Consider the following 23812-nt stretch of genomic DNA (forward strand, 5'->3'; position numbering starts at 1 on the left):
GAAAATGAGTGGAACACCTTCAAAAGCCAAAATGTTAATCATGCAAACCATATGCTCGTGGGACCTGCTTAGCCTCACCAGTCACCTGATCCTCAGGATGCTCAGTGGATTGACACTGCAGAAATGGCTCTCACAGCGGAGTGGCGATAAATACTCCCCCAGACAGGGCAGGGACCAGGTGTCGCTGCACCTTTTTTCTGGGTATTAACTGGCTATGGGTTGCACTCTGCTTTTCTGAATAGCCAGTGTATGAAAACTCAAGTTTTCAAGGATTCAAGATTCAAAGGATCTCTTTAAATATACAGTTTTCTTGATATGCTTAAAATAAGGTTCAATTTATGAGTCATATTTCCAAAATGTGACTGTGTGAATGAGGTTCTCATCTACTCTGCTTCCAGGGGCCAGGTGGCAGGGAGGAGCCGCTCTTCCTCCTTGTGCAGCGAGCCCTCTGCCGTGTTAGTCACAGTCACCATATGATCACCATTGACCATGTCACTCGCTGAACCCCATGCTGGGAAACACGCGTGTACTCACATATCCTTAGCTACCAGATACAGAGTACTACCAAGCCAGCCTGCCCAGTCTACCCTTTCTTAGTGATAATTTTTCTCCCCAAAGCAATGCCCTGTCTACTTTTCTCAGGTCTTTGTTCCCTAGACCTATTAACCAATGATATAATGTGTCTATTTAAAATATAAAGAAGAAATGCCCATTTCCCTCAGGGACCAGTCTGGCTCAAACAACCAAGCTCCAGATGAATTCTAACACACACCTTTGCTGTGGGAGACACTGACTGCCCAGCATGTGCCCCCCGCCAACATTGCCCACCTCCCTTGTTGAGTAGCAAGGCAGTGTGACCAGTTCTGACCAGTGGGCTGTTGGACACTTTGGGGCCAAAGCATTTATTTATTTTTTTTGAGACAGAGTCTTGCTCTCTTGCCCAGGCTGGAGTGCAGTAGCATGATTCAGTCACAACTCACTGCAGCCTCAACCTCCCAGGCTCAAGTGATTCTCTCACCTCAGCCTCTTGAGTATGTGGGATCACAGAGATGTGCCACTATGCACAGCTAATTCTTTTTTTCTTGTAGAGAAGGAGGACTCACTATGTTGCCCAGGTTGTTCTCAAACTCCTTGGCTCAAGTGATCCTCCTGCCTGGGCCTCCCAAAGCGTGGGATTACAGGCCTGAGCCACTGTGCCCAGCCCAGGCCAAAGCATTTAAAAACTGATACATGATTCGTTGTTTGCTTCCTCTGCTTTGACCACCTGGAAACCATGGGTGGAGATGGATTGTTCTCAAGATTGAAGCAGCTTGGAATATTATGTCATCACATTGCCTGGGAAGTCCCCATGCCCCCTGACCCATGATGGACTTTGCATAAGCAAGAAATAAACCCTTATAGTGTTAAGCCACTGGGATTCCAGGGTTAATTTGTGACTGCAGCACACAGTTAAGTTACCCTGACTAATAAATTTGTCAACAGAGTCCAAGAAAGGGAATTCTTACTGTAGAACCAAAGCCTCCTGTTTAAATGACATTTAGACTTTTAGCTTTGATTTGACATTTTATTCCCTATAAATGCCTTGATACTTAAGCAGAGGGAGTAAACTGTTTTTCTATGACTACACCGTATTCCATTGAAATGAACAACATTTTCTGGGTATACAGAGAGCCATAAATTCAGGGCCCAAAACAGAGTTTAGTCAAATATACATGTTGATCCAATCATCAACCTATGGAGGCTTGTCTTTTAGTTATCTCTGATGTTTAGGTGAATTTGTTACTAAACGGAAATACTTTCCAAGTCTCAACACAGCCTTTTCACACAAAGACCTGTAAGTACTTGGTGCCAAATTTGTTGGACATGGACTGCCTTTCAATTCAAAAGCCAGCTGTGAAATGAACATTGAGTAATGGCTTAGATATCTGCTCATTCCCAATGAATAAAAACAGCTGCTATTCACAGGAGAGTCAATCAGTGCACAGATGGCTTAAAACGATCCTAATAAATTTAATAAAAGCCATCTTTCCTCACGTTCTCACGTACTGCTTAGGACCTACCTTAACTCTAGATTTTCTTTCTTGTCTGATCTGCAGTATCACGATTATTCTTTTTGGCTTTAGATCTCTCCCTAGTTCAGTTGATAACAACTACCAGATGTAGTGATTTTTAAAATATTTGTTATTGTGATAATATCTCAACAAAAATTGCCATTTTAACCATATTTAAGTGTACAATTCATCGGCATAATTACATGCATCATCTTGTGGAACTATTACCACTATCTATTTCCAAAATGTTTTCATCACCCCAAACACAAACTCTATAACCAAATATTGCTCTAGAAGCAATAACACCTCCAAAACCCTCTTTCTGCAGCGGATCTGGTGATTTTAATATAATATCCGTGGGAACTGGCTTGTGGGGTCTTGTCTCTTTTATGCAGCCTTATTGGTGGATGAATTGTTGCAGTTAAGTTCATTTGAAAGATAACTGGCTGGGCGCGGTGGCTCATGCCTGTAATCCCAGCGCTTTGGGAGGCCAAGGCGGGCAGATCACTTGAGGTCAGGAGTTCAAGACCAGCCTGGCCAACGTGGTGAAACCCTGTCTCTACTAAAAATATATAAATTAGCCAGGCATGGTGGTGGGCGCCTGTAATCCCAGCTACTTAGGAGGCTGAGGCACAAGAATCGCTTGAGCCGGGTAGGCAGAGGGTGCAGCGAGCCGAGATCGCTCCACTGCACTCCAGCCTGGGCGACAGAGTGAGATCCTGTCTCAAAAGAAAGCAAAAAGAAAGGTAACTAACCACAGAGTCCAAAGGCTAGGGTTCTCTTACCTTACAGACTTTGCATAGAATGCCCTCTGGAGAGTACCCCCGACTTCATAAGCAGGGTATGCCTAACATCTTGTGAACTCTTCTTGGAAGAACAGAGCCATATAATAAATGTTAATTTTTTAATTGCACTGTAATAATCATAGCACCAGGGCCCGCTGAAGTGATTGAATTGTTCACTCTTACACTAAATGGCCCCAGACTACTTGGCTGTTTCAGTTCTCTGCAAACCTTAAAATCTTATCTTCTTTTTTATTTCCTGTCAGGCTGTTAGCTTTCATGTCTTACAGATCTAACGATACTGTTTTTGTTTCCATTTTTAGTATTGTGGCTTTAGCAGGGGTGGCAGGGTAAAACTTACATAACAAACCATTTTAAAGTGAATAATTCAGTGGCATTTAGTGGATTCACAATGTTGTGCAACTACCACCTCCATCTAGTTCGAAAACATTTTCATCACCTCAAAAGGAAGGCTCCTACCCATTAAGCAATTAGGGTACTGGGTGTTTCGTTGTTGCTGTTTTGCAACAACTCCTATGCTCTTTTACTTTCTGCTCCAACATGCTGTGAGCTTGGACCTACAACACTGGGCCTGCTGAGCTGCTTCTTTTTTGTTTTTGTTTTTGTTTTTTTTTTTTGGAGACAGGGTCTCAGTCTTGTTTCCCAGGCTGGAGGTATAGTGGCACGATCATCCCACCTCAATCTCCCGAGTAGCTGGGACTACGGGCACACGCAACCACACCCAGCTAATTTTTAAGTCAAGACTTGCATTTTTTGGTAGAGACAAGGTCTCACTATGTTGCCCAGGCTAGCCTCAAACTCCTGGGCTCAAGCAATCGGCCCGCCTCAGCCCTACTAAGTGCTGGGATTACAGGCATGAGCCACCGTGCCCAGCCATGCTGGGCTTCTAGGTAAATAGGGGTAGCTAGGTCCTGTACACAGGGCTCCCATTAGCAATGTTCAGGAGCATGAGATTAATTTCACTGACATGTGATAACAATTTTTAGCTACTTAAGGAGCTTCCCCCATCCTGCCCCTCCCCTGACCTTCGCCAGACATCACACTTCTGGATTATGAGGTTGTTTAATATACGTGATTTATGGAAATATTTATTCATTCATTCAGAAAAAAAAAATGTATAGAGTGCCCATACATCACCTAGCGCCAGGTGCATTTTTTGTATTGCTTGCAACATGCTTCCACACAAGGGAACATAGGAACTGGGAAGGGACTTTGGGAAACCTCTAGCCCAGTCACTCCCAAACTTGGGCTAGAGGGATCAGAATCATCTGGGGACAGATTTCTAAAAGAGAGTGTCTGTCCCCACCCAGATATACTGCATTGATATCTCCCAGGGTGGGGCCCAGGAATGTGTATTTTTAAAATCTTCACCAAGTCATTCTGAGACAGCACATAGGTGTCTGGGAATCATTGGGCTGGCCAGTTCTTCTTAAACACATATTTAATGTTTAAAGATCACATGCCTTGGGTCCATGCCCCAACCTGGCTGACCTGTGGCATCCAGCAGCTTGGCAGGCAGCTTACCTATGAAGGTCATGGACAGCGGCAGAGCCAGGAAAGCACAGAGCACAACAATGAAGCAGGCTGCAAGGAGAAGAAGGGGCAGGCACTGGGTTAGAAACACACAGACCCCTGCATTTCCTCTTCACTGCAGATTCTTAAGCATCCTGTGAAACCTGACTTTCTCTCCAGTGGCAAGTCAGCAGACAGGAGGAGAAGGTCGCAGCTCGCCTGGGGCTCCCACACAGTGGATGCAAGCCAAGACTTACATTTCTCAGAGAGTTGAACATCTCTCGTGATCACTTTGCCGATGCCAAGGCCCAGATATCCTGCCGGACCTCTCCAAGTCTGACAGCTTATGGAAAAGGAGTTTATAAACTGCCACTGTGCCTGTGCCAGGATGCCAGGAGCTGCCGGCATCCACTGAGCCAGGCAGGATTCACCCTGTGCTTCCTGGGCGCCTGTACCCAGGGCAGATGGTTCTTCTTTTCCCTGGATAAAATTCACTGACAACTCACTTTATCACTTAAAGTATTTGCTTCACAAAATCTTCTTCCCTTTCCATTCACTTGGTTATATATTCCACAGCCCATGACATTAGATGGGCTCCTAAAACTTCTTGCTGACACACAGTATAATAGAGCTTTGAACTGGCTTGGGGTTTTTCTTTCTGTTAATGCCACCAATTCAACTTTTAGACATTGGGAAAGAACAGAAGAATGGGGGCTACACAGGCTTGGGTCCAAATCCTGGCCCTGTTACTCACTGGCCATGTGGCTTTGGGCAAATTCGTTGACATCCTGAAGCCGTTTTCCTCTTCTGTAAAAGGTGGTGACAGATGTATGCACGAGGACCTCAGTGTATGGCAACTTTTGTGATTAGGCAATTACTTCCCTGCTTTGCTTCTTGGTTTCCTCATCTGTTCTCCAGATCTGCAGACATATCTGCAGATATAGGTTTTGCTTGGCCAGCATTTTTTTTTTGAAAGTGTGAATTTGAATGCCTCTTGGGTAGGCCTGCCCCCCAGTTCCCACTGTCAGAGTCTTGACAGCATCACACATCTGTGCTTTCTGCTGAGTCCTTTGTCATGCTGAGAGCAGAGGATCTCTGAGTGAATGTCATGGTAGCTTCTGTAGCATCTACTCCTTCCTCTCTAGGTCATCACCTCAATTATTTTCGGGTACCCCCACCTCCCTACCCCCCCATTCTCCTGTGCTGTTTATGTGCTCTGGCAGAAGCTGATCCCACCCTGCCCATAGAAAAGGGCATGAAGTTTCACCCTCAATTAACCAGCAGAGCCCCACTTACGTTATTAGTGGATGGGCTCATGACTTATATTGGGAGATTTACTGAGAGTCAGGAAAAAGCTTTCTCACTCTGCTGACAGAACTTCCAGAAACAAGGTTTCTCCCTCCCTGGCCACTGGTGAGGAATTGAATTACTCTGGGGGTGGCTGGCAGCCTTCTAGCCATTATGAGGGGAAGCCAGCCTGTGAATGAGAACAACGCCCTGAGAGGCAAGAGAAGAGATAAAAAGAAACTGGGTCCTCAGTGACATTCATCACCCATGGAATCACACCACCCTTGATGCTAAACTACTTCTGGACTTGCCATTTATAGGAGCCAATAAATCCCCTTTATTACTTTAGCCAGCTTGAGTTGGGCTTTCTGTATTTATACAGAGCCCACTATACCTGGCTTAATCTGCAAGGTCCTTTGTGGTTTTGAATTGTCAAAGATTTAGGATTTATCTGGGAATTTGTCTTCTCTAGGGAAGAGCTCTAAGGCTGCAAGTGCCTCTGGCCGGGAGCCTCACATGCACACCATCAAATGCCGGCTCTGATCTTGCTACCCACAGCGGGTAGGGTGCACAGGGCAGGGTGCTGCCCCTCTCTCAAAGAGACCCCAGAAGTTGCCCTCCATGCCCATCTTGACCTTCACCTCTAGGAAATGTTGATGGGGGCAGGCATGCAGAGTGATTTGCCCCAATTTCCACTCCTCCCCTCAAACCACCCCTGAGTTGGATGTAATGCTATCACCAGAGCCAGCTTCAAAGGCGTGCACCTTAACGGCCCCAAGCATCTGGTTTGACGCTCTTCTATTGCCATCCTGAAATTCTAAATAAATTTCTCTCGAAATCGTGTATTGTAAGTGAAGTTGTACAGGACAGTGAGGAATATGTGTGAGCAGAGGGAGCCTGTGAAATGCTCGTGTCTGCTGCTCTTCACCGCCAATATTCACATTTACTCCGCAAGACTCAGGGCCAATATAAGGAAAGCGTCTTGTGTCTTCAACTGAGTAAGCAGGGGGCTGACAGTCCTGAAAAGATTTACTTCCACTGGACCAGAACTGGCTTCGGATGCAGACAGAAGGCAATGATGTTCTAAGAAACAGGAACAACCAAGGAACTCCTCCAACCCCTTTCTGAACCCTAAATTAGTATACCTTTTCCTCTCAGAACTTCCTCACCTATCTGCGAGCAGAAGGTAGAGAATGTGGGTAGAATGCACCCATATCAAGAAGCAAAATGAAGACTTGTTAGTTTTGTACAATGTTTCCAACGTTCCGGTAAAAACAAAATATGTGTAAGAGCTATTAAACACAAGTTGCGTCATTTCAGTGACTCAACATATGAGTTAAATGCTCTTAGATTTGCATTTAAAACTGGCGTTATACAATATTAAGATGAATGGTAAAATATATACTAATAATTACACATTTTGATTTCCCCCTACTTAAAAATGATATTAAATAGCGAATAAAAAGGCCAAAAGAGAGACTGCAGAAGAAAGGAACCAGCTTTTTATATTTTAGTCCCTTGAACAGTGCTTCTTTCCTGCTTTTTGAACAAGGTGCTTTGCATTGTTGTTTTGCTCCGGGGCCCTGCTGCTCACGGGTGACACAGTGATGCTGGCAGGTGTGGTGAATGAGAGAGAATTTCAGTTAATGTAGCCACATCTGTTTTAACTCTCAACTTAGACTGGGGGTCAAGGAAGAAATTTCTTGCTGGCAAAGGATAGAAAGTCAAGGGGTTCATGAATCCCACTCTGCATTTTTGACCTTGGAGCTTGTTACAAGGATGATAAAAAGTGATTGGCATCCTGGAAAATCCTTCCCTGTGCTGCAAGCTTGAGGCAGATGGTGCCACCTAGCCACATATATAATCCAGGCGGTGAGTGACACAAAGAAATGGAGCAGTCCCCAAGGAGGCACCTGCCACCCAAGCTTCCTACTGAAGGGTGGCAGAATATGCCACCCCAAACTCTGCAGCTGTGGCATAAGGGTTATTTGGAGCTAAAGGCACTTAAAAAATAGCAGATGGAAGAAGGGTACCCTGATCCTCCCCTTTTCCTTCTTAAAAGTGGGAAATAAAAGCCCCACATAGAGGATGTCCTCCCTATACCAAAGGAAAGCACCATTCTTATCATCAAGGATGGGACATTGAGACCAAAAGAATTCTGTACAAACAGATCTTGTCAAAATCACTCTTATCTTCCCTTAGCCTCCCCACATAGTTTGGTTCCTTTTCTACAATTACCTCTCTTTGTTCAGCCACGTATAAAAGCATTTGGGTTTTGCTATTTCTTTGGGTTTCCACTTCTTATAAAGGCTCTTGTGTCATGTAAAACTTGCACTAAATTAGTGTGCTTTTCTCCTGTTAATCTGTCTTATGTGAGTTTAATTCTCAGGCCCAGCTGAAAAGCCCTAAGAGTGGAGAGGTAAAATGTTACCTCCTCTTCACTACCTCCCAGCAGGGCTGAGAGAGATGGCCAGGGCCAGAACATTCTTAATGACCACCTGGAGGAGGCTGTAAAGACTCACCACCTGCAGCCATGCTGCCAAGCCACCTGAGTCACAGCCCGCTCCGCTCCTCATTACCTGCAGCATGGACTGCAGGACTCTTAACCTCTGAGGTTTCAATGTCCTCATTGCAAACATGGGCACGATTACAAGACTTTCCTAACAGACTTGTCAAAATCATCAAATGTCATAATCCACATAATCTGTGTAGGGCACTAAATGCAGGGTCTGGCACATAATAAACACCCATAAATGCTGGCCATTATCATGACTATTATTATTTTCCATTCCTGATGGAAGGAGACCCAGGCTTCCACTTTATTTCAGCCCCCACTTCAGAATCAAATGAAGAATTGAGAAAACAACAGGTGAGGTATACACTGTGGTTCTTATGGTCTCTGAGCAGAGATGAGACTGTTCTACACCTTAACTCCCATGTGGATGCAGCCTTACTCCCTGGCCCTGTTCTCAGGCTGTGCCCTGGCTTCATCCAGTGAGTCCGCTTCTCTGGATCACCACTCTAGGTCTAAAGAGGCTCACTCTTGCTCGAGGTCTAATGAGGCTCACTCTTGCTCGAAGTCTAATGAGGCTCACTCTTGCTTGAGGTCTAATGAGGCTCACTCTTGCTCAAGGTCTATTGAGGCTCACTCTTGCTCGCTGCACCTCAGAGCCATGACTCTCAGGGTCTCGATGGCCACTCTAGATCTCACAAACCAGGATCAGTACAAATGGCACCTGGGAATCTGCATTTAAAAGCAACTTCCACCCTGGCATGGTTGCTCACACCTGTATTTCCAGCATTTTGGAAGGTTGAAGCAGGTGGATCTCCTGAGCCCAGAAGTTTGAAACCCGCCTGGGCAACATGGCAAACCCCGTCTCTACAAAAAATACAAAAATTAGCCAGGCATGGTGGTGCACCTGTGGTCCCAGCTACTGGGGAGGCTGGCTGAGATGGAAGGATCGCTTGAACCCAGGAGTTCAAGTCTGTAGCGAACCGTAATCCCGCCTCTGCACTCCAGCCTGGGCAACAGTGCAAGACCTCATCTAAATAAAATAAAATAAAAGCAACTCCCAGGTGATCATGAAGTAGCCTGTTTCTGTAAGCTGGCTAGAGAATCTTCAGGGGCTTCCTAGAGCTGTCTACTCAGTGTGGTGTGAGGTGCTGGGGTTGGGCTAGGTTGTAGGATCCACTGGGATGGAAGTCATCAGCAGTTATCAGCACGAGGCCTTCTTTACCACTTGGTCCTAATAAGGACACCCAAGCTACAGTCAGGAATTGGGCAGCCCCACTCTCGCCTGATCCCCCTGCCTCCTGGGGCATCTGGTTACCCACTCCTCAGTCTTTGGAGCTCTCTGGAACAGAGGCTGAGCTTCCTGGTGATGCCACTGTTGCGATGGCAGCAGCTTGACAGCAGTGACCACCACTAGTTAATACTGTCCCGCCTTCTGGTCTGTTGAGCACCAATTCCAATGCAACTCAGAGTGCCACATTCTGGCTTCTGATGCCATGAGAGTCTCCATCTAGAAAGTCAGTTTGAAAGAGCTGAGTGAAAATAAACTCAACTTGAGGGTCCAAAGGAGAAAATAATTCAAAATTAGAGCAATAGTGGGAGGATATTAGAATCAAAACGTTGGAGTCAAGTCATTCTTTATGCCAAGAACACAGATAAGCTGATTCCTGACTTACTGAAGATTGGGAAAAGACGGACTATTGGGAAGCGTGCCCTCCTCAGGGTGGCTTTTGGGTTGTTGGCTCCAGATCCTCACTCCCCTCTTGCAGTACATTTCAGGGTGGGCTGCTCTCACGACTGCTGATTGCTGCTGCCCGTGATTGTCAGCGGGACTGGCATGGTAGCAGGTGTTAAAGATATGCTGCCATCCGGTTATCAGTCAAAATAGGTAGCTGGGAGAATTCAATGCATTTTTAAATGGGTAATCTTGGTAGGAAAAGTGAGTAGCTTTTGGTCTGTTCTCAAGGATCTCCAGAGTCTGTTTCCTATGAATAGCAAGTATTAATATATCCCCATATCTTTTGCTTAGTTTAGTGCAGAAACTGAGACCGGGACCCAGCAGTTTCTCTCTGCAACACCATCCTTCAGGGCTCCACTGAGCTATCAAATACCCAGAAGGCAACTGGCAAAGAGTGCAGGAAGAGAAACTCCAACTAAACTCCTCTTTCCAAACTGCCCTCTCCACCTCCCTGTATCTGTAATGGTGCCCAAACCCCAGCCACCCAGACAACTTCTGCCCTCTCCTGGTATGTTCAGTCATTTTGCCTCTGCCTCATGTTTCCACCCACCCCTCTTCTCCAGCCCTGCACAAGCACCCTGCATTGCCACAGCCACCCACTAATCCCCAGAGGTCACAGCCAACAGCAATTTGCATGAGGGGGTATTTTTATTAGCACTTAATCCACTTTTAATATAGATGAACTTCTTTATAGATATTCAGCTATTCATTCTTGCATTCGACCAAGGTTTGGGTAGATGCAAAGTGAGCATGAGAAGCCTCGGCAATGTGGACTTCACCACCTCTTAAGGGAGATGAGATGTGCACCCAAGGGACAGTACAAATCAGTGTGTGGAAGGGACCAGCAGGGGCAGGGCACAACACAGTGAGGAAGCCTGGAGGAGGAGAGTCCCCAGGAAATCAAGGAAGGCCTCAAGGAGGAGGTGATATTGGTACTGGGTGTTGATGGATGGGTAGGATTTTTGACGGGCTGAGTTGTGGGGAGATGGCTTTTCTGTCAAAGGAAAAAACCCAGAAGAAACAAAAGATTTGAGAGACAGAGACACTCAAGAGTGGTTTGGAGGAGTGGCAAATCATGAAATGGAGCTGAGCATCCATCATCCATCATAACAGAGAAAGAAGAGATCAGATGGAAACTAGATAGTCAGAAGAGAGGGCATTTCTGTTTTGCATAAGGGTATCTGGATTTTATTAGGAAGATAAAGAGAGTTGTAGGGTTTGCAATTGGAAAGCAGCATAATCAAAGCTGAACCTTTGGAGAAAATGGAGACTAAAGGGGGTGGCTCTGGGAGTGAAGAGACCAGCGAAGTGGCTGTTGCATAACAGCCTGGAGAGCAATTGTGAGGCTCCAGCAGCGCCTTGAGCACCCATTAGGTGTGGGAATGAAGGGAAGAAAGGAGTAAAGAATGACTGAAGTGCAGTGCTCGCGTGACAAGAATGGTGGAGGCACTGACAGAAATGTGAGGGACAGAAAGAGGAGGGGCTTTGGGGAAAGGATGTATTCGGTTCAGAATTCACTACATTTAATGTGCCAGGGGAATGAACTGGAGTATGGGTTTCTAAAACCACCTCCACTGCCTGCTTTTGAGATTTTCAGTTGTTCATGTAACAGGACGAGTTAGTAAGAAATATTGGACCCTTCCACAATACTGATGTTGCCATCTCTTTCTCTGATCTCTGAAAAGAGAGGGCAACCTTGTGCTTCTTGAAGCCCACCAAGAGCAATTCTATGGGATTGTCCCAATAAAAAGGGATGCAGGGGAGTCCCCCAAAGAGGAGGAGCAATGAAGAGGGGGCTGCTGAGGGTGGGACCTCAGGTTGGTGGCCCCTTCCTCGCAGTGTCCAAAAGGAATTGCTACTAGAAGCACCTAGGGAGGCGGCACCAGGTCCCCAGGCTCGTAGAGACCCCGACATCTCAAGCTTGACACCAGTGCTGACCTGACAGCAAGGACAGAGCGTGCTGCTGTGCGGTTTGTGCAGAGAAGAGAGTGCCTGTGTGAGGCTACGGGGCTGAGTGAAGGTTGGAAATCCTCTCTCTTGGAAGAGAGGCGCACTTTTCTTCCAATAAAAGCACCGTCTACTACCAAACTGTGTCCTGGAAGCCACCACTGCCGGGGGCCACCTTTTAAACATTGCACAAAGGGTCTGTAGAGGAAATAATGGCTTACCACAGAGCAGAAGCACACCCTGCTCCAGACCCCCAAAGGAGGAAAACGTGATTCCTCCTCTCCAACTCCCACACTTGAATTCTTGTGTGACCCACAAAGCCCAGGATTGATTTTCCTGGTACTCTGGCAAGTAGGAGCTCAGGGTCAAATTAATTTTATTTAAAGAGGAAGAAGTTTTGAAGTTTTAAAAGTACATTAAAAATAAATTAATGTGCTATTTCTCCTGGCCAGAATTGTAGAATAAAATCTACCACTCTCTGTTTAGTATGTTGAGTTGTGTAAATTTCTCTCATAGCTGAGGGGCTGCAAACAACACCTAGACTAACGGTTCCTTCATCCAGACCTGAGCAGAAGGTCTTTCTCCTGGTGTCCCCCTTGAACATGGACTTTGCTGGGCCCTTCTCTGCTGCTGTTTCCAAGTGGAGTTGAAGGGGACTTCCCACGACCCCCTGACAGGTGCAACGACCTGGGTTCACTGCACTTGTCTGTTTAATTGAGTTATCCTATGATAACTCATAGGATATCCTATGTGCAGGGCTAGAGCCCTGCACACGCTGCACATGTATTCATCAAGATTTCACTGCTGCCCAGTGATGAAAGTGATCCTCCAGGGTGGCAACAGGCCGCAGGGAAGCAAATGTTCCGCAGCAGAGAGCTTGACAGAGAGAGAGTGCCAGATGGGGAGGCTGAGAGCCAGGGCTGCGCAGTGGCCCAGGAGAGCTCCAGAAAGCTCCCCCAGGTGGTTTGCTGGGGTCTGAGAGCACAGAGACCACCCTACTCCCTGGATGAACGCCCAGATAAACAAGCCACTCCTCTGAGGCCGCCACCACTTAGCAAACTCCACATGTGGATAGGGACAGCACCAACCAATCTAAGGGGGATATCTGAAGATTGTTCTTAAAACATAAAATAAAATAAAAATAAAACTTTCATTTTCTTTCTTTCTTTTTTTTTTTTTTTTTTTTGAGATGGAGTCTCACTCTGTCACCATGCTGGAGTGTACAGTGGTGCAATCTCGGCTCACTGCAACCTCCACCTCCCGGGTTCAAGCGATTCTCCTGCCCCAGCCTCCCGAGTAGCTGGGAATACAGTCGCGTGCCACCACACCCAGCTAATTTTTTTTGTATTTTTACTAGAGACGGGGTTTCACCATGTTGCAGGATGGTCTCGATCTCTTGACGTTGTGATCTGCCCGCCTCGGTCTCCCAAAGTGCTGGGATTACAGGCGTGAGCCACTGCACCCGGCCAAAACTTTTATTTTCTAATTACATAAATATGTAGCTTTATAGGAAATGTGGAAAATGTAGAAAACCAGAAAGAAGTAAATTTAGAAGTCACTTGAAAGGAAAACATAGTATATGCATCTGCATCTATGTACTATTTTATCAGGTCTGGGATCAGGCCAAGGAGGCCAATTTTTCCCAGCCTAAATTCTAAAAGACATATTAATTATGAAAATTCTTAAACATTCATACAAATACAGACAGTAATAGAGCAAACATTCAGATACTTGCCACTCAGGTTTCCATCTGCATGCTTTTTAAGTTTTTTAATTTTTTAGTTGGAAATAATCCCAGTGTGCATTTCCTGGGGATATTCTCATATTAATATAGTACCTTAGTACAGCTGCAGCTTCTTAAATTTACATTGATACAATATTTTAATCTGCCATCCATATTCCAATGTTGATGACCTAATAAAGCCCTTGGCTCCAATCTAGGGTGAAGTATTGCATTTTGTTGTCATGCCTCCTTTGCTTGCTATGGTTTGAATGTGTCCCCCCCCAAAGTTCATGTGTTGGAAACTCAATCCCCAATGCAAAAGTGTTGGGAAGTGGAGCTTAAATGAGAGGTGATCAGGACCTGGGAGCAGAGCAAATGGGTTCATGTCATCACTGGAGTGGGTTCATTATAAAAGGGGGGAGTTCAGCCCTTTTTCTCTCACCCACGTGCTGCCTTCCTCCATGGGATGATGCAAGAAGGCCCTCCCCAGCTGCCGGCCTCTCATTCTTGGACTTCTCAGCTTCCAGAATGATGAACCAACAAGTTTCTGTTTGTTATAAACTACCTAGTCTGTGGTATTCTGTTACAGCAGCACAAAATGGATTAAGAGACCTCCCTCAAATCTAGAACATTCTCCTAAGCCCTTTTTGTTTTGTTTTCTAGGATGTTGACATTTTTGAAGAATACAGTCCTCTCGGCTCTTTTTTAGTAGAACATTCTTCACCTTGTATTTGACAGATGTTCCCTTGTGTTTGGATAAAGGCCGTGCATTCTTGGCTGGATTACTGCATAGGTGACGGCCACCTGTCCCTCACTGGTAATGTTCACTTTAAACCCCAAAGTGTGGCCCACTTTCTCCACTGTATGATTACTATTTTATTCCTCCCTTGCAACCACGTACTGCTTGTCATCAAAATTTCCTCTTAGATTTAGTGTCTATTGATGATTCTTGCCTGATCCAACCTTTATCTGCGGGGGCAGGTGGGAGGAAGTAGAAGTCTAGGCAAATAAACACACGTTGGAAGGCCTGGGGGAAAACAGAAGCTGGTGTTCTTAGGAAACTTAAAATGTTTTTGCCCGGCTGGATTTTGCAGAGTGAGAAAGGAAGAAGAAGGAGTGATTCAAGAGGTAAACAGGAACCCAATCACAAAGGGTTTCACAAGAGAGCAAAAGCTTCTGTTTTATTCTGCAGGAATGGGGAGTCACTGTGCAGTGAAGGACCTCCCCAGAGGAGGTGCTGAGGGATGGGCAAGAGACAGCAAGAACAGTTAGGAGGCCTTGCCATTGTGCTGGCTGAAGACGGAGTTATTCATACAATGAGGGCAGAGATCTCAACAATCAAGGAGGCCATCATTAGGCCAAGGTTACCCTAAACCTTGACCTGCAGATTTATAGTGCAGCCAGGAAACATCCCTTTTTCTGGGAAACCCTGAGCATAATACTTCCTCTCTTGCCAACCTGGTGTTGCCATCAGCACTTCTGTTGCATAAATAGGTAAGATGTGTGTTGGCGGAGGTGGTGGTAACTAATTTCCCGAAGATATAGAGCAACAATATAGCTGATGGTGTCTCCTTTCCCTGCCGGCAGTAAACCTATGAGTTTTCATCCTGCCAGAGCATCAGAGGCCCTGGGCAGAGGCTCCAGCACCACTGTCCCACTCTGGCCCCCATAGCAGTAGGTGTGCTCCAGGGATGAAAGCGGGGTGGCCCTTAGAGCTGTCCCTGGGAGTAAAACGTCAGGGCTGTGCCTTAGGAGAATGAGGTGGGCATTCTCCTAAGCGAATGGGGAAGCGGCGAATGGAGGTCAGTTGTATCTGGGAGCTGGCTCTTCACTCATTTACCTGCTTAGTCAGCCAGTGCCTATTTATTGAGCTCCTACTGTGTGTCAGGCACTGCTGGAGGTGCTGGCATGCAGCAGTGCAGGAGATGTCATGGGAGGAGAGGTGGGAGGTGGACAGTGTGTGCTAGGACATGGTAAGTACAGGTAAGGAAAGGTGCCCAGGCACCTGTCTGTCAGCCCCTTGTTCTGCTGACCCTCCACCTTAGTCCGCCACTACCCACCGACTGCAGCTTCCTGATATTAGTGCCTGGAGATGAGTTGCTTAAGGCTTCCAACAATGTTCCCTTTATTCATATTTCATCTGGAAAAGTTAGACCACACATCTCACCATGATGTAAAAGCTTTCATCCCAGGGACCCCCAAGGCCTGGGATCTGATTTTGAGATCACTTTTGGGATATTCCAAATACAAGACAGACTGGGCCTTCTGTAATATGGTCCAGCCCCACTGGACAGAAAGGACCCCAGCAGGTGATAGTGGGGGAAAGTCCAATTTAGCAAGGAGACAGGTTGAGGTAGGAGTAAGGGAAAGCTACCCAGGTCCAAAGTGTCACATTGCCCTGCCGTGTTGCCCAGCACGGCTGCCATCACACACTGATTGTAATAGCAGTGACTCTGTTCACACACGTATTTTTCAAACACGTATTACATGGAAAACACATACAGTGAACTATGGAAAGCTAAAGATCAATAGGTAAGGAACGGAAGGAGAAGGCAGCCAACCGAGAGCTGGACACTGTCTTCCCCAGCTCTACCACCCTGGTGCCACCCCATACCAAGCGCAGCCCACTCATATAATCCACTTCAGCTTTAGCTCATTGGGTGATCCCAGAGCTCTCAATCCTACAAAACCAGGGCATTTCTCAAAGCTGTGACTCACCATTGCTGGCGATTTTAGAAATGCACTGATGACACGTTTTCTCCAGACCTCCTGGCATTGTTCTTGCTCGCTGACAAAGTTCTGAGGATCAAAAATAATTCATTAGAAAGGATGGTGGAAGGATCTACTCAGCACCAATAACCAACCCTCTCTGTGCCTGTCAGCGGTGGCCTGCAGGGTGGTCTCAGTCAGCCCGGGGGGCCTGGGTGCCACTGTCAGGTGTGGCCTTGTTAGTGGTTAGCGGAGCTGAGAAAGAGACCCCCCTAGTCCACAAATGAGAGAACCAAGCTCAGAGAGGTTAAGAGGCTTGCCCAGTGATACCAGCCAGGAAGACACAGGCCTGGAGGGGTAGATGGTAACAGCTCTCACTTGCTGAGCAATGGCTGCACCCAGGTGTTGTGTTAACTCTTTAAATAGGTCATCTCATATTTAATCCCACAACAATCCTATCTGGGAAGTGTTATTGACTCTGTTTTACAGATGGTGCCTTAGAGACCCTGAGAGCTTAAGATTCACCCAAGGCCAGAGCTGGCAACTGGCAGAGCCCAAACTTGATCCAGGTATGGCTCCAGGTACAGAGCAAGGGCGCCCTCACTTCCTGACGCAGCTGCTGCACTCTCCCAGGGTCCAAGCAGAAGGGGAACCATGGACTTGACCAGAGCAGCCTGGGTGGAGACCTGAGCGGCCTGGAGCGCCACCCTGGCTCCCCTGCGGACCTGCTGTGGTCTGAGCAAGTTGGCTGACACTGTGAGAAAGGGCTTCCCTTCCTTGGAAGAAATAGCCATATACATTTTAAATCCACAAAAAAACTCCAGCTCATCAAGACAGCAAATTTTCCTGTCTGGTGAAATGATGTAGCCCCGTAAAGACATTAGCAGAAGAAGGGAGTCACTTTGTCCCTGAGGCTGGGTGTGCGTAGTTCTACCACTTCCCACCATTTCATTGCTTGGGAGTAAGGCCTCCATGGGGGCTGGCTGATCCCGGCAGGATCTGGGGCAGACACCCTTACTTCATACACAAAGTCTCCCCAAGAACCTATCCAGAGTAGCCGCAGCTCCATTTAAAAGCACGATTTGACAGGGTCCTTGTTCCTCATACTGCAGGGGTTTGCAAACCAAGGGACCACAGCACTTTAGCAGCACTACCTGCAGGCCCTCCTGGGTGAACTAGGGCTTAGGGCAGGGGGAACAGGCCGTGATGGGGAAGATTTGTGGTCTGAGGACAGAGATGGTCATGATGACAGAAGGAGAGCTTGCTTTGACCAGAGCTGTGGCTCATAGCAGGCGAGTCATTCCACCACCAGCGTCAGCATGGGCCTGCAGGCAGGAGCCACGCAGCCCGCAGCTTCTCTCTGCAGCTGATCCACTGCTAGCACACAGGCACGGTGGTTCGTCTGAGATTCGGGGTTCTTATTCCCCATCACTGTCCTTCTAGGACATGTCATGCTCAAAACTTGGCTTTATGTCAACAGGACCTTTATAGCAGGAAGCAGTGTGACCAGAGATAGTCAGTCCCCAACCAGAGGCATATCACCAGCACCCTGCCAAGGTCTTCCACATGTTACCTCATTTAGTCTCTCCAGTTCTTCCAGAGGCAGGTATGCCCCATTTTACAGAGAAAACCAAGATTCAGATCAATTTGTTTGCTCAAAGTCACCCAGCTAGTAATTGGTAGAACTGGGGTTTGAAATGAGGCCTCCAAGACTCTATCTGAAACCTGGGCTTTGCGCCTTTAAAGCCCACAATCTCTCTACTTCACCCCAGGGCACGAATAAACGAGAAGAAACCTGGAAAGGAGAGGTTTCCCAAAGTGAGTCAGGGACTAAGCAAGGAGATCACGGCGCCTCCCTGGTCAATCCTGTCATGCTTGATCCTATTTAACCAGGCAAAGATTCTTATCCCCGTTTTACAGATGAAGAAACTGAGGGTCGAAAAGTGAAGGACCTGCCCAAGATCACACAGCCAGATTGGAATCCAGGTGTCTTGAGATCTGCCAAACTTGAGGTGCCTACTCTCTGTTAACCAGAATGGACTTTGACAGTTTTGACTGCGGTGAGATGATGGGACACAGAGTGGCAGGGCAGAGCACCCGAGGTTTTCTGACCCCCCCCCCAATCCCTGGGAATCCCAAATGCAGCACTTGGGATTCCAGGGGTCCCTCTGCTGTTTCTGCCTCCTGACGCAGGCCCCCCTGCCCACTCTTCTCCTGGAAGCAATTGTGGGGGATGCGCATGAGTCTTTGTCTCCCTGGCACGCAGTAGGTCTTCAGTAATGTTTAATGAATAATTCATGAACTACTATTCAAATGTCTCTTCACAAGGCTCCATTTTACCCCACAATGTCCTTGCAAAAACTGCGGCTGTGGTGTCCTTATACACAGAAAATCAGGAACACCGCAGCCCTGAGGAAACCACAGCCTCCTTCCACATCCTTTGACTCGGCATTCTACCGATCAAGGTGAAATGAGACCAGTTCTCTGGCCTAATGGGGTTTGCCAGATGCATATCCCTTTGTTAAATAACAAGTAGGCCCCAAGCCATGGACAAATGGCTACTGTATGAATTACAGATTTATTGTTGATGTCCACACTTCATGAGGTTGATTGCCACAGGGGTGTCACAGAAGCTAAGCCACTTAAAACCCTGCCTGGAAAAACAACCCTCCTGGATCCAATGATAAGCCCAGTTATCTAAAGGGACCATGGCCCATCACAGCTCCTAAAGGCCCGGAAGGTCGGTTCCTTTCCTCACCCTTCTTAGGGAAAACAGAGGGTGCACTTCACATAACAGGGAGAGTGTGTACTTCACATCTTCCAGCCACGAACCACAGCATTTTTCTCCTGGATCACAGAAGGGATAGAACAGAGGGAGGAGACACAAGAGCCATCTCTTTACACTTGCCTGGTGGAGTCGCCACTGATTGAGAAACTTCCTTTGAAATGCATTGAACGGTTTCTATCAGTGCCTACAAACAAAGACATTCCAGTCTTCAAATCCACAGCAGCTTTGCAGAAACTAACAAGATTTGTCTGTGTCACATTATAACAAGACATTTCTACCTTGGGCCATTCCTTGAGGTAAGAGGCACACGCTTTAATCTCCTGTGAATCCTGAAGAACAATGTTTCACCACTAAAAGTAATATAGAGCTGCATATACATTTTTTTTATTCAAATGTCCTAAATCGGCTGATCCCTTTAGCCACTAACTGCAAATAAGGTAGAAACATCAATTTGAAAAACAGTGATATCTTTATTGATAATAATATCAGACCACAAGAGGTGGCAGCCAATAGAACACACCAACACAAGGCGCAGGTATTAGATCCATTTTATAAATGAGGAGACTCTTATTCCTTCAAGCTTGTTATTTTCATAAACTGGCAAGATGGATGAAAACTAAAAAAAGAATGATGTGCTGTTAATTCTGTCACGCCTTAAAGAATGTTCCCTAAGAGACAGGTAGCAGTGGCAGTAGAACTCAGCTTTGGCACCCAGCCAGAAAGGGAAGACAGAATTCCCAGGTACAGTCTCAAATGCTGGTCGACAAACTTTGCATATTGTGTTCAACTTCCCTTATGAGGAATAAAATGTTAAACACACACACACACACACACACACACACACACATCATATGACCTCATGCATGTAATAATGTCTGCAGATCTACGTAAACACATAGAAAAAGATCAACAGCATAAACACTAAACCACTGTGAATAACTGTTCCCTTTGAAGGCAGGTACAGGGATATGGGGCCACTGGGGCTGGGGTAGGGGTAGGGAGGAATGTGCCGCAGGCAGGCGTGGGAAATATTTTCACTTCCACTTTATACCCAAATATTGCCTTCCCTTTTCCCCCATTAGCAGGTTTTACCATTATAATTTTAAACTTCTTTTTAAAACCTCTTAAAATTTAAGAAGTATTATTTGAAATGAAAAGTAGTTTGCTTTCCAAAAGTCCAGAGATTTTTAAAAAGTAGCACGTAGGGAATAGATAAGCAGGAAGGAGTAAGTCCACCAGGGAGCAGAAACAAAAAGGAGAGAGATGATGTGATGGTGGTAGGCAATATTTTTCTCTTTTGGAATATTTCCTTTAAAAATTACAAAAGCAAATTCACAGAAAAGTTAGATCATGGAGAAAAGAAAATCATTAGTCATTATAAACAACTGCAGAACTTCTAGGCCAACAACTGTTAGTATTTTGGAGCTTTTCTTTTAAGTATATGCATATATAAATATGCATATGTGCATGTACACACATTTTACATGGCTGCAATAATCAGGCATATTAAGTGAACACATCACATTTTGACATAAGCATTCTTTCTGTTACCATTTGGTCTTCAGGACTCTCATTTTCGCAGCTGAATTATATTCCACAGAGTAGGCTATATCAAACTATACTTCTCTATATCTTCTTGTTGGATATTTACTTTTCAATCACAACTAATCCTAAAAGACATTTCTCTCCATGAAAAGTGCTTTGTTTCATGCATCACATAGATCTCTTGGAATAGTTACTTAATTAAAAAGCATAAGCAACTTTTTGGATTTGAGGTAAAATTGACGTATAAATGAGCTGTATCCATTTCCAGTGCCACCAGCAATATGAGAATGGCAGTTTCACCACACCTAACCAGCACTGGGTGGCTGAAAGACTAATGCATTTTTATTACTCTCATAGGCAAAAGTTGAAATTAATTATTTTAATTTACATTTTTGATTGCCAGTGATATTGCCAATTCTTTTTAGGCTTATTTCCCAGTTGTACGTTCTCCTTTGTGATTTGGTTTTTATGACCCATGATATGGATTTATTTCAATTCAGAGGAAGCCCACAAAGAAAGCTGCAATTTGAGAAAACAGCAGTGAATCCGCTTTTTGATTCACAGAATTCACTGTGTGAATTTGCAGATTCAAGTACGCTACAAAAGACCTATTCACTATTATGATGGGGACTTGAACAACTCACAAAAAACTGCACGTTCCTTGGAGCCCTTTGAAGTGGCAGCTCTTCCAAGGAGGGTCCCTCAACAGCAGGAGATGCCCAATAGAGCAAATACGTACTAATGATGGATTCATGCCAATGCAATCCATTTAATGATTGACTAAAATTTGTAATGACACAGATTTTAGTCAATTTCTATATCTTCTATACCTTCTACTAAGAAAATGTACATTTTTTCTTATTTGATAGAAAGTTTTCTTATTTGTTAGAAATCTGAAACAGGAAGACTGGGGTAACAGGCTGGGCAGTGCCTTCTCTCCAGTGTGAACAAACAGTGACTTACAAGTCCATCCTTGTGCATGCTGTGATAGGACTGTGTCTCACACCTGCCTCTGCACCTAGAAGGGCAGTGATAATAGCCCCTGCTGCTTCCTCTCCTAGCAGCTGAGTGATAATAAAGGGCACGATGGGAATTAATCAATAATAATTGCCAAATGACATGCTCAATGCATTTTCAATTTTCAGTCCAATTGATATATCTCAGTGGTTCTCAACCAGAGGTGATCTGACCCCCAAGGCACATTTGGCAATATGTGGAGACATTTTTAATAGTCATGGCTGGAGGAGGGCTGTCGATAAAGAGACCAGAGATACTGAAAAACATCCTACAAAGAGCAGGGCAGTCCCCAACAACAGTTATCTGCTCCAAAATATCAATAGGACTAGGTCTGAGAAGCTTTCTATGTCTGTCTAACATTCCCAGTTTTAGAGTTCAAATTTGTAAAATTCTACTTTTTTTACCTCTGAGTTGTGTCACGACTCAACAGTAAACATATATATATGATTGTGTTTTTACTGATTGGCTTGGTAAATTAAACTATTTATTCCTAAATCAGCTGTGAGGACCAACTCACCCTTGGTTGTGAATAACATTGAATATTAGACATTAACCATCCCCATACCTGTTCCTTCAAAGCAGATGTTAACTAGTATTGTTGAACATTTCCAACAAACATTTCAGGTGCTCAGGACACAGTCCTTTCTTATCTGTAGCTCTCTATGTAACCTGTACTGTTTTCTCTCCTAACTATGCCCGAATGCATGAATTCAGTGGAGGTTATCGCTTACCTAGTGTGTCTCAGAGTCATTCCACAACCTCCCTAGGATGCCTTCATTGTTTGGCTCCTAGGAAATGAAAAACGCACTTCCTTTGAGCTCTACCACCCCTTTAAAATGACTAAGTCAAAGCCACTTGTTCAGAGCCCCAACAGGTAAGATATGGAGGTGACGCCTGTGGTCCCCACTCGCTGTCCTGCGGCCGGCAGGTTGTTTCTAAGAGTCTCACACAACTTGCCTTAGCCCTGCAGTTCATTATTCCTTTATGATGGTTCTCTTCTCCAGAAAACCCATTTCCCTTAGACTCAGTGAAGATTGTTTCCTTTCCCTCCACACAACTAAGAAAAGCACTTCCACAATGCAGTCATTTTCTTTCCAGGAAGCATAAATCAGCACATTGGCATCTTCCTAAGAATGATTTCAAGAAACCCTCTGCTAGGACTGTCTCTCCAACTTCACAGGCTGCCCAGGGCTGCCGGACTCACCTGAGCTGAGCAGAGTGGGATCCAGAAGCGGGCAGCACTCAGCACCTCTGTGGTCCTGGTGCCCAGGGCTGACTCTGTGGGGCTCCTCTTCACTTGGGGCTCCCACTCCCTGTCGCACGCTTTCTTTCTCCCTTTCTCTCCTGCAGCACAACAGCAACTCGTGGCTTTTCCTCTAAGGGGCGGGTTCTCTCCATTTCCCACTCCCACGTGTGGGGAGAGCAGCCCCACCGCCGGCTCATACCCCTGCAGTGTTCCCCAGGCCCGCAGGGGGGCAGCAGAGCGACCCCGGGACCTGTGGAAAGATGGCCGACCCCTTGGAGTTAGGAATTCCCGCGGGAAACATTTCATTTCAGTCCCTTAGGCACTAAACCTAGGGACTTAGTTCTGGTGCGAGCCCCTTCTCACCCCTTGCCCTCCCTGCATGTTGGTGGCACACGAGAAAGAGTGGACCAAACAGCGGCTGCTTAGGAAAGAGTGTGAAGGTACTCAAAGTGGGCTGAGGATATGAGAGGTGCCCTATGGACTTGAGGACTGCCACGTAGAAAAGGGATTAAATTGATTCCGGGTCATTGCAGACGCCAGATCTGAGACAGAATGAAGTTACAAGGAGGCTGAATTGTGCCCCATATCATAAACTTTAAAACAGTGGCCTTCCTAGACCTGAAGCAGGCTGCTTTGTGAGGTGGTTGTGCGTTGGTGTTGCAAGCAACCACCTAGCAGTAGAAGTTCTCAACTGCTGATTTATAAGAAGTGCCAGAGATTCTTTATTGAAATGCAGATTCCTGTACCACCTCCCAAAGATTCTCAATCTGTAGGTCTGGGCCTGGGCCCAGGAATCTGCAGTTTAGACTCTAAGTCTCCTGTAGGTGCTCCATGGACCACACTTTGAGAAACTGGCGTCACATGACATTAAAGGCATTCTCCAACCCTGACATTCCAGGTTTTTTGTTGTCATTTTGGTGGAAAAGCCCAGTCT

The 23812-nt window shown here is 45.9% G+C and overlaps 2 protein-coding genes across 5 annotated transcripts in view; both read right to left on the reverse strand.

Moving 5' to 3' along the window:
* The window catches only part of TMEM272 (transmembrane protein 272), a 78115-nt gene extending 54993 nt beyond the window's left edge, over window positions 1-23122 (reverse strand). The window contains exons 1-3 of one of the 3 annotated variants that reach the window (XM_054446337.2): window positions 22837-22998; window positions 16292-16372; window positions 4379-4438 (exon numbers count right to left, since the gene is read on the reverse strand). In XM_054446337.2, the coding sequence (XP_054302312.1) occupies window positions 4379-4438; window positions 16292-16349 (118 nt within the window). In that variant the 5' untranslated portion in view covers window positions 16350-16372; window positions 22837-22998. Of the gene's footprint in view, window positions 1-4378; window positions 4439-16291; window positions 16373-22836 lie in introns of those variants that run through there. The other 2 variants (XM_054446338.2, XM_063650897.1) reach the window with 2 other exon arrangements.
* Window positions 1-23812, reverse strand: part of ATP7B (ATPase copper transporting beta) — a 217646-nt gene that overhangs the window by 22527 nt on the left and 171307 nt on the right. Inside the window, exon 23 of one of the 2 annotated variants that reach the window (XM_054446318.2) lies at window positions 16292-16372. The gene's annotated coding sequence lies outside the window, so the exon portion shown is untranslated. Of the gene's footprint in view, window positions 1-16291; window positions 16373-23812 lie in introns of those variants that run through there. The other variant, XM_063650891.1, reaches the window with a different exon arrangement.

Source organism: Pongo pygmaeus, chromosome 14 (assembly GCF_028885625.2).
Source record: "Pongo pygmaeus isolate AG05252 chromosome 14, NHGRI_mPonPyg2-v2.0_pri, whole genome shotgun sequence".
Classification (NCBI taxonomy): Eukaryota; Metazoa; Chordata; class Mammalia; order Primates; family Hominidae; genus Pongo; species Pongo pygmaeus.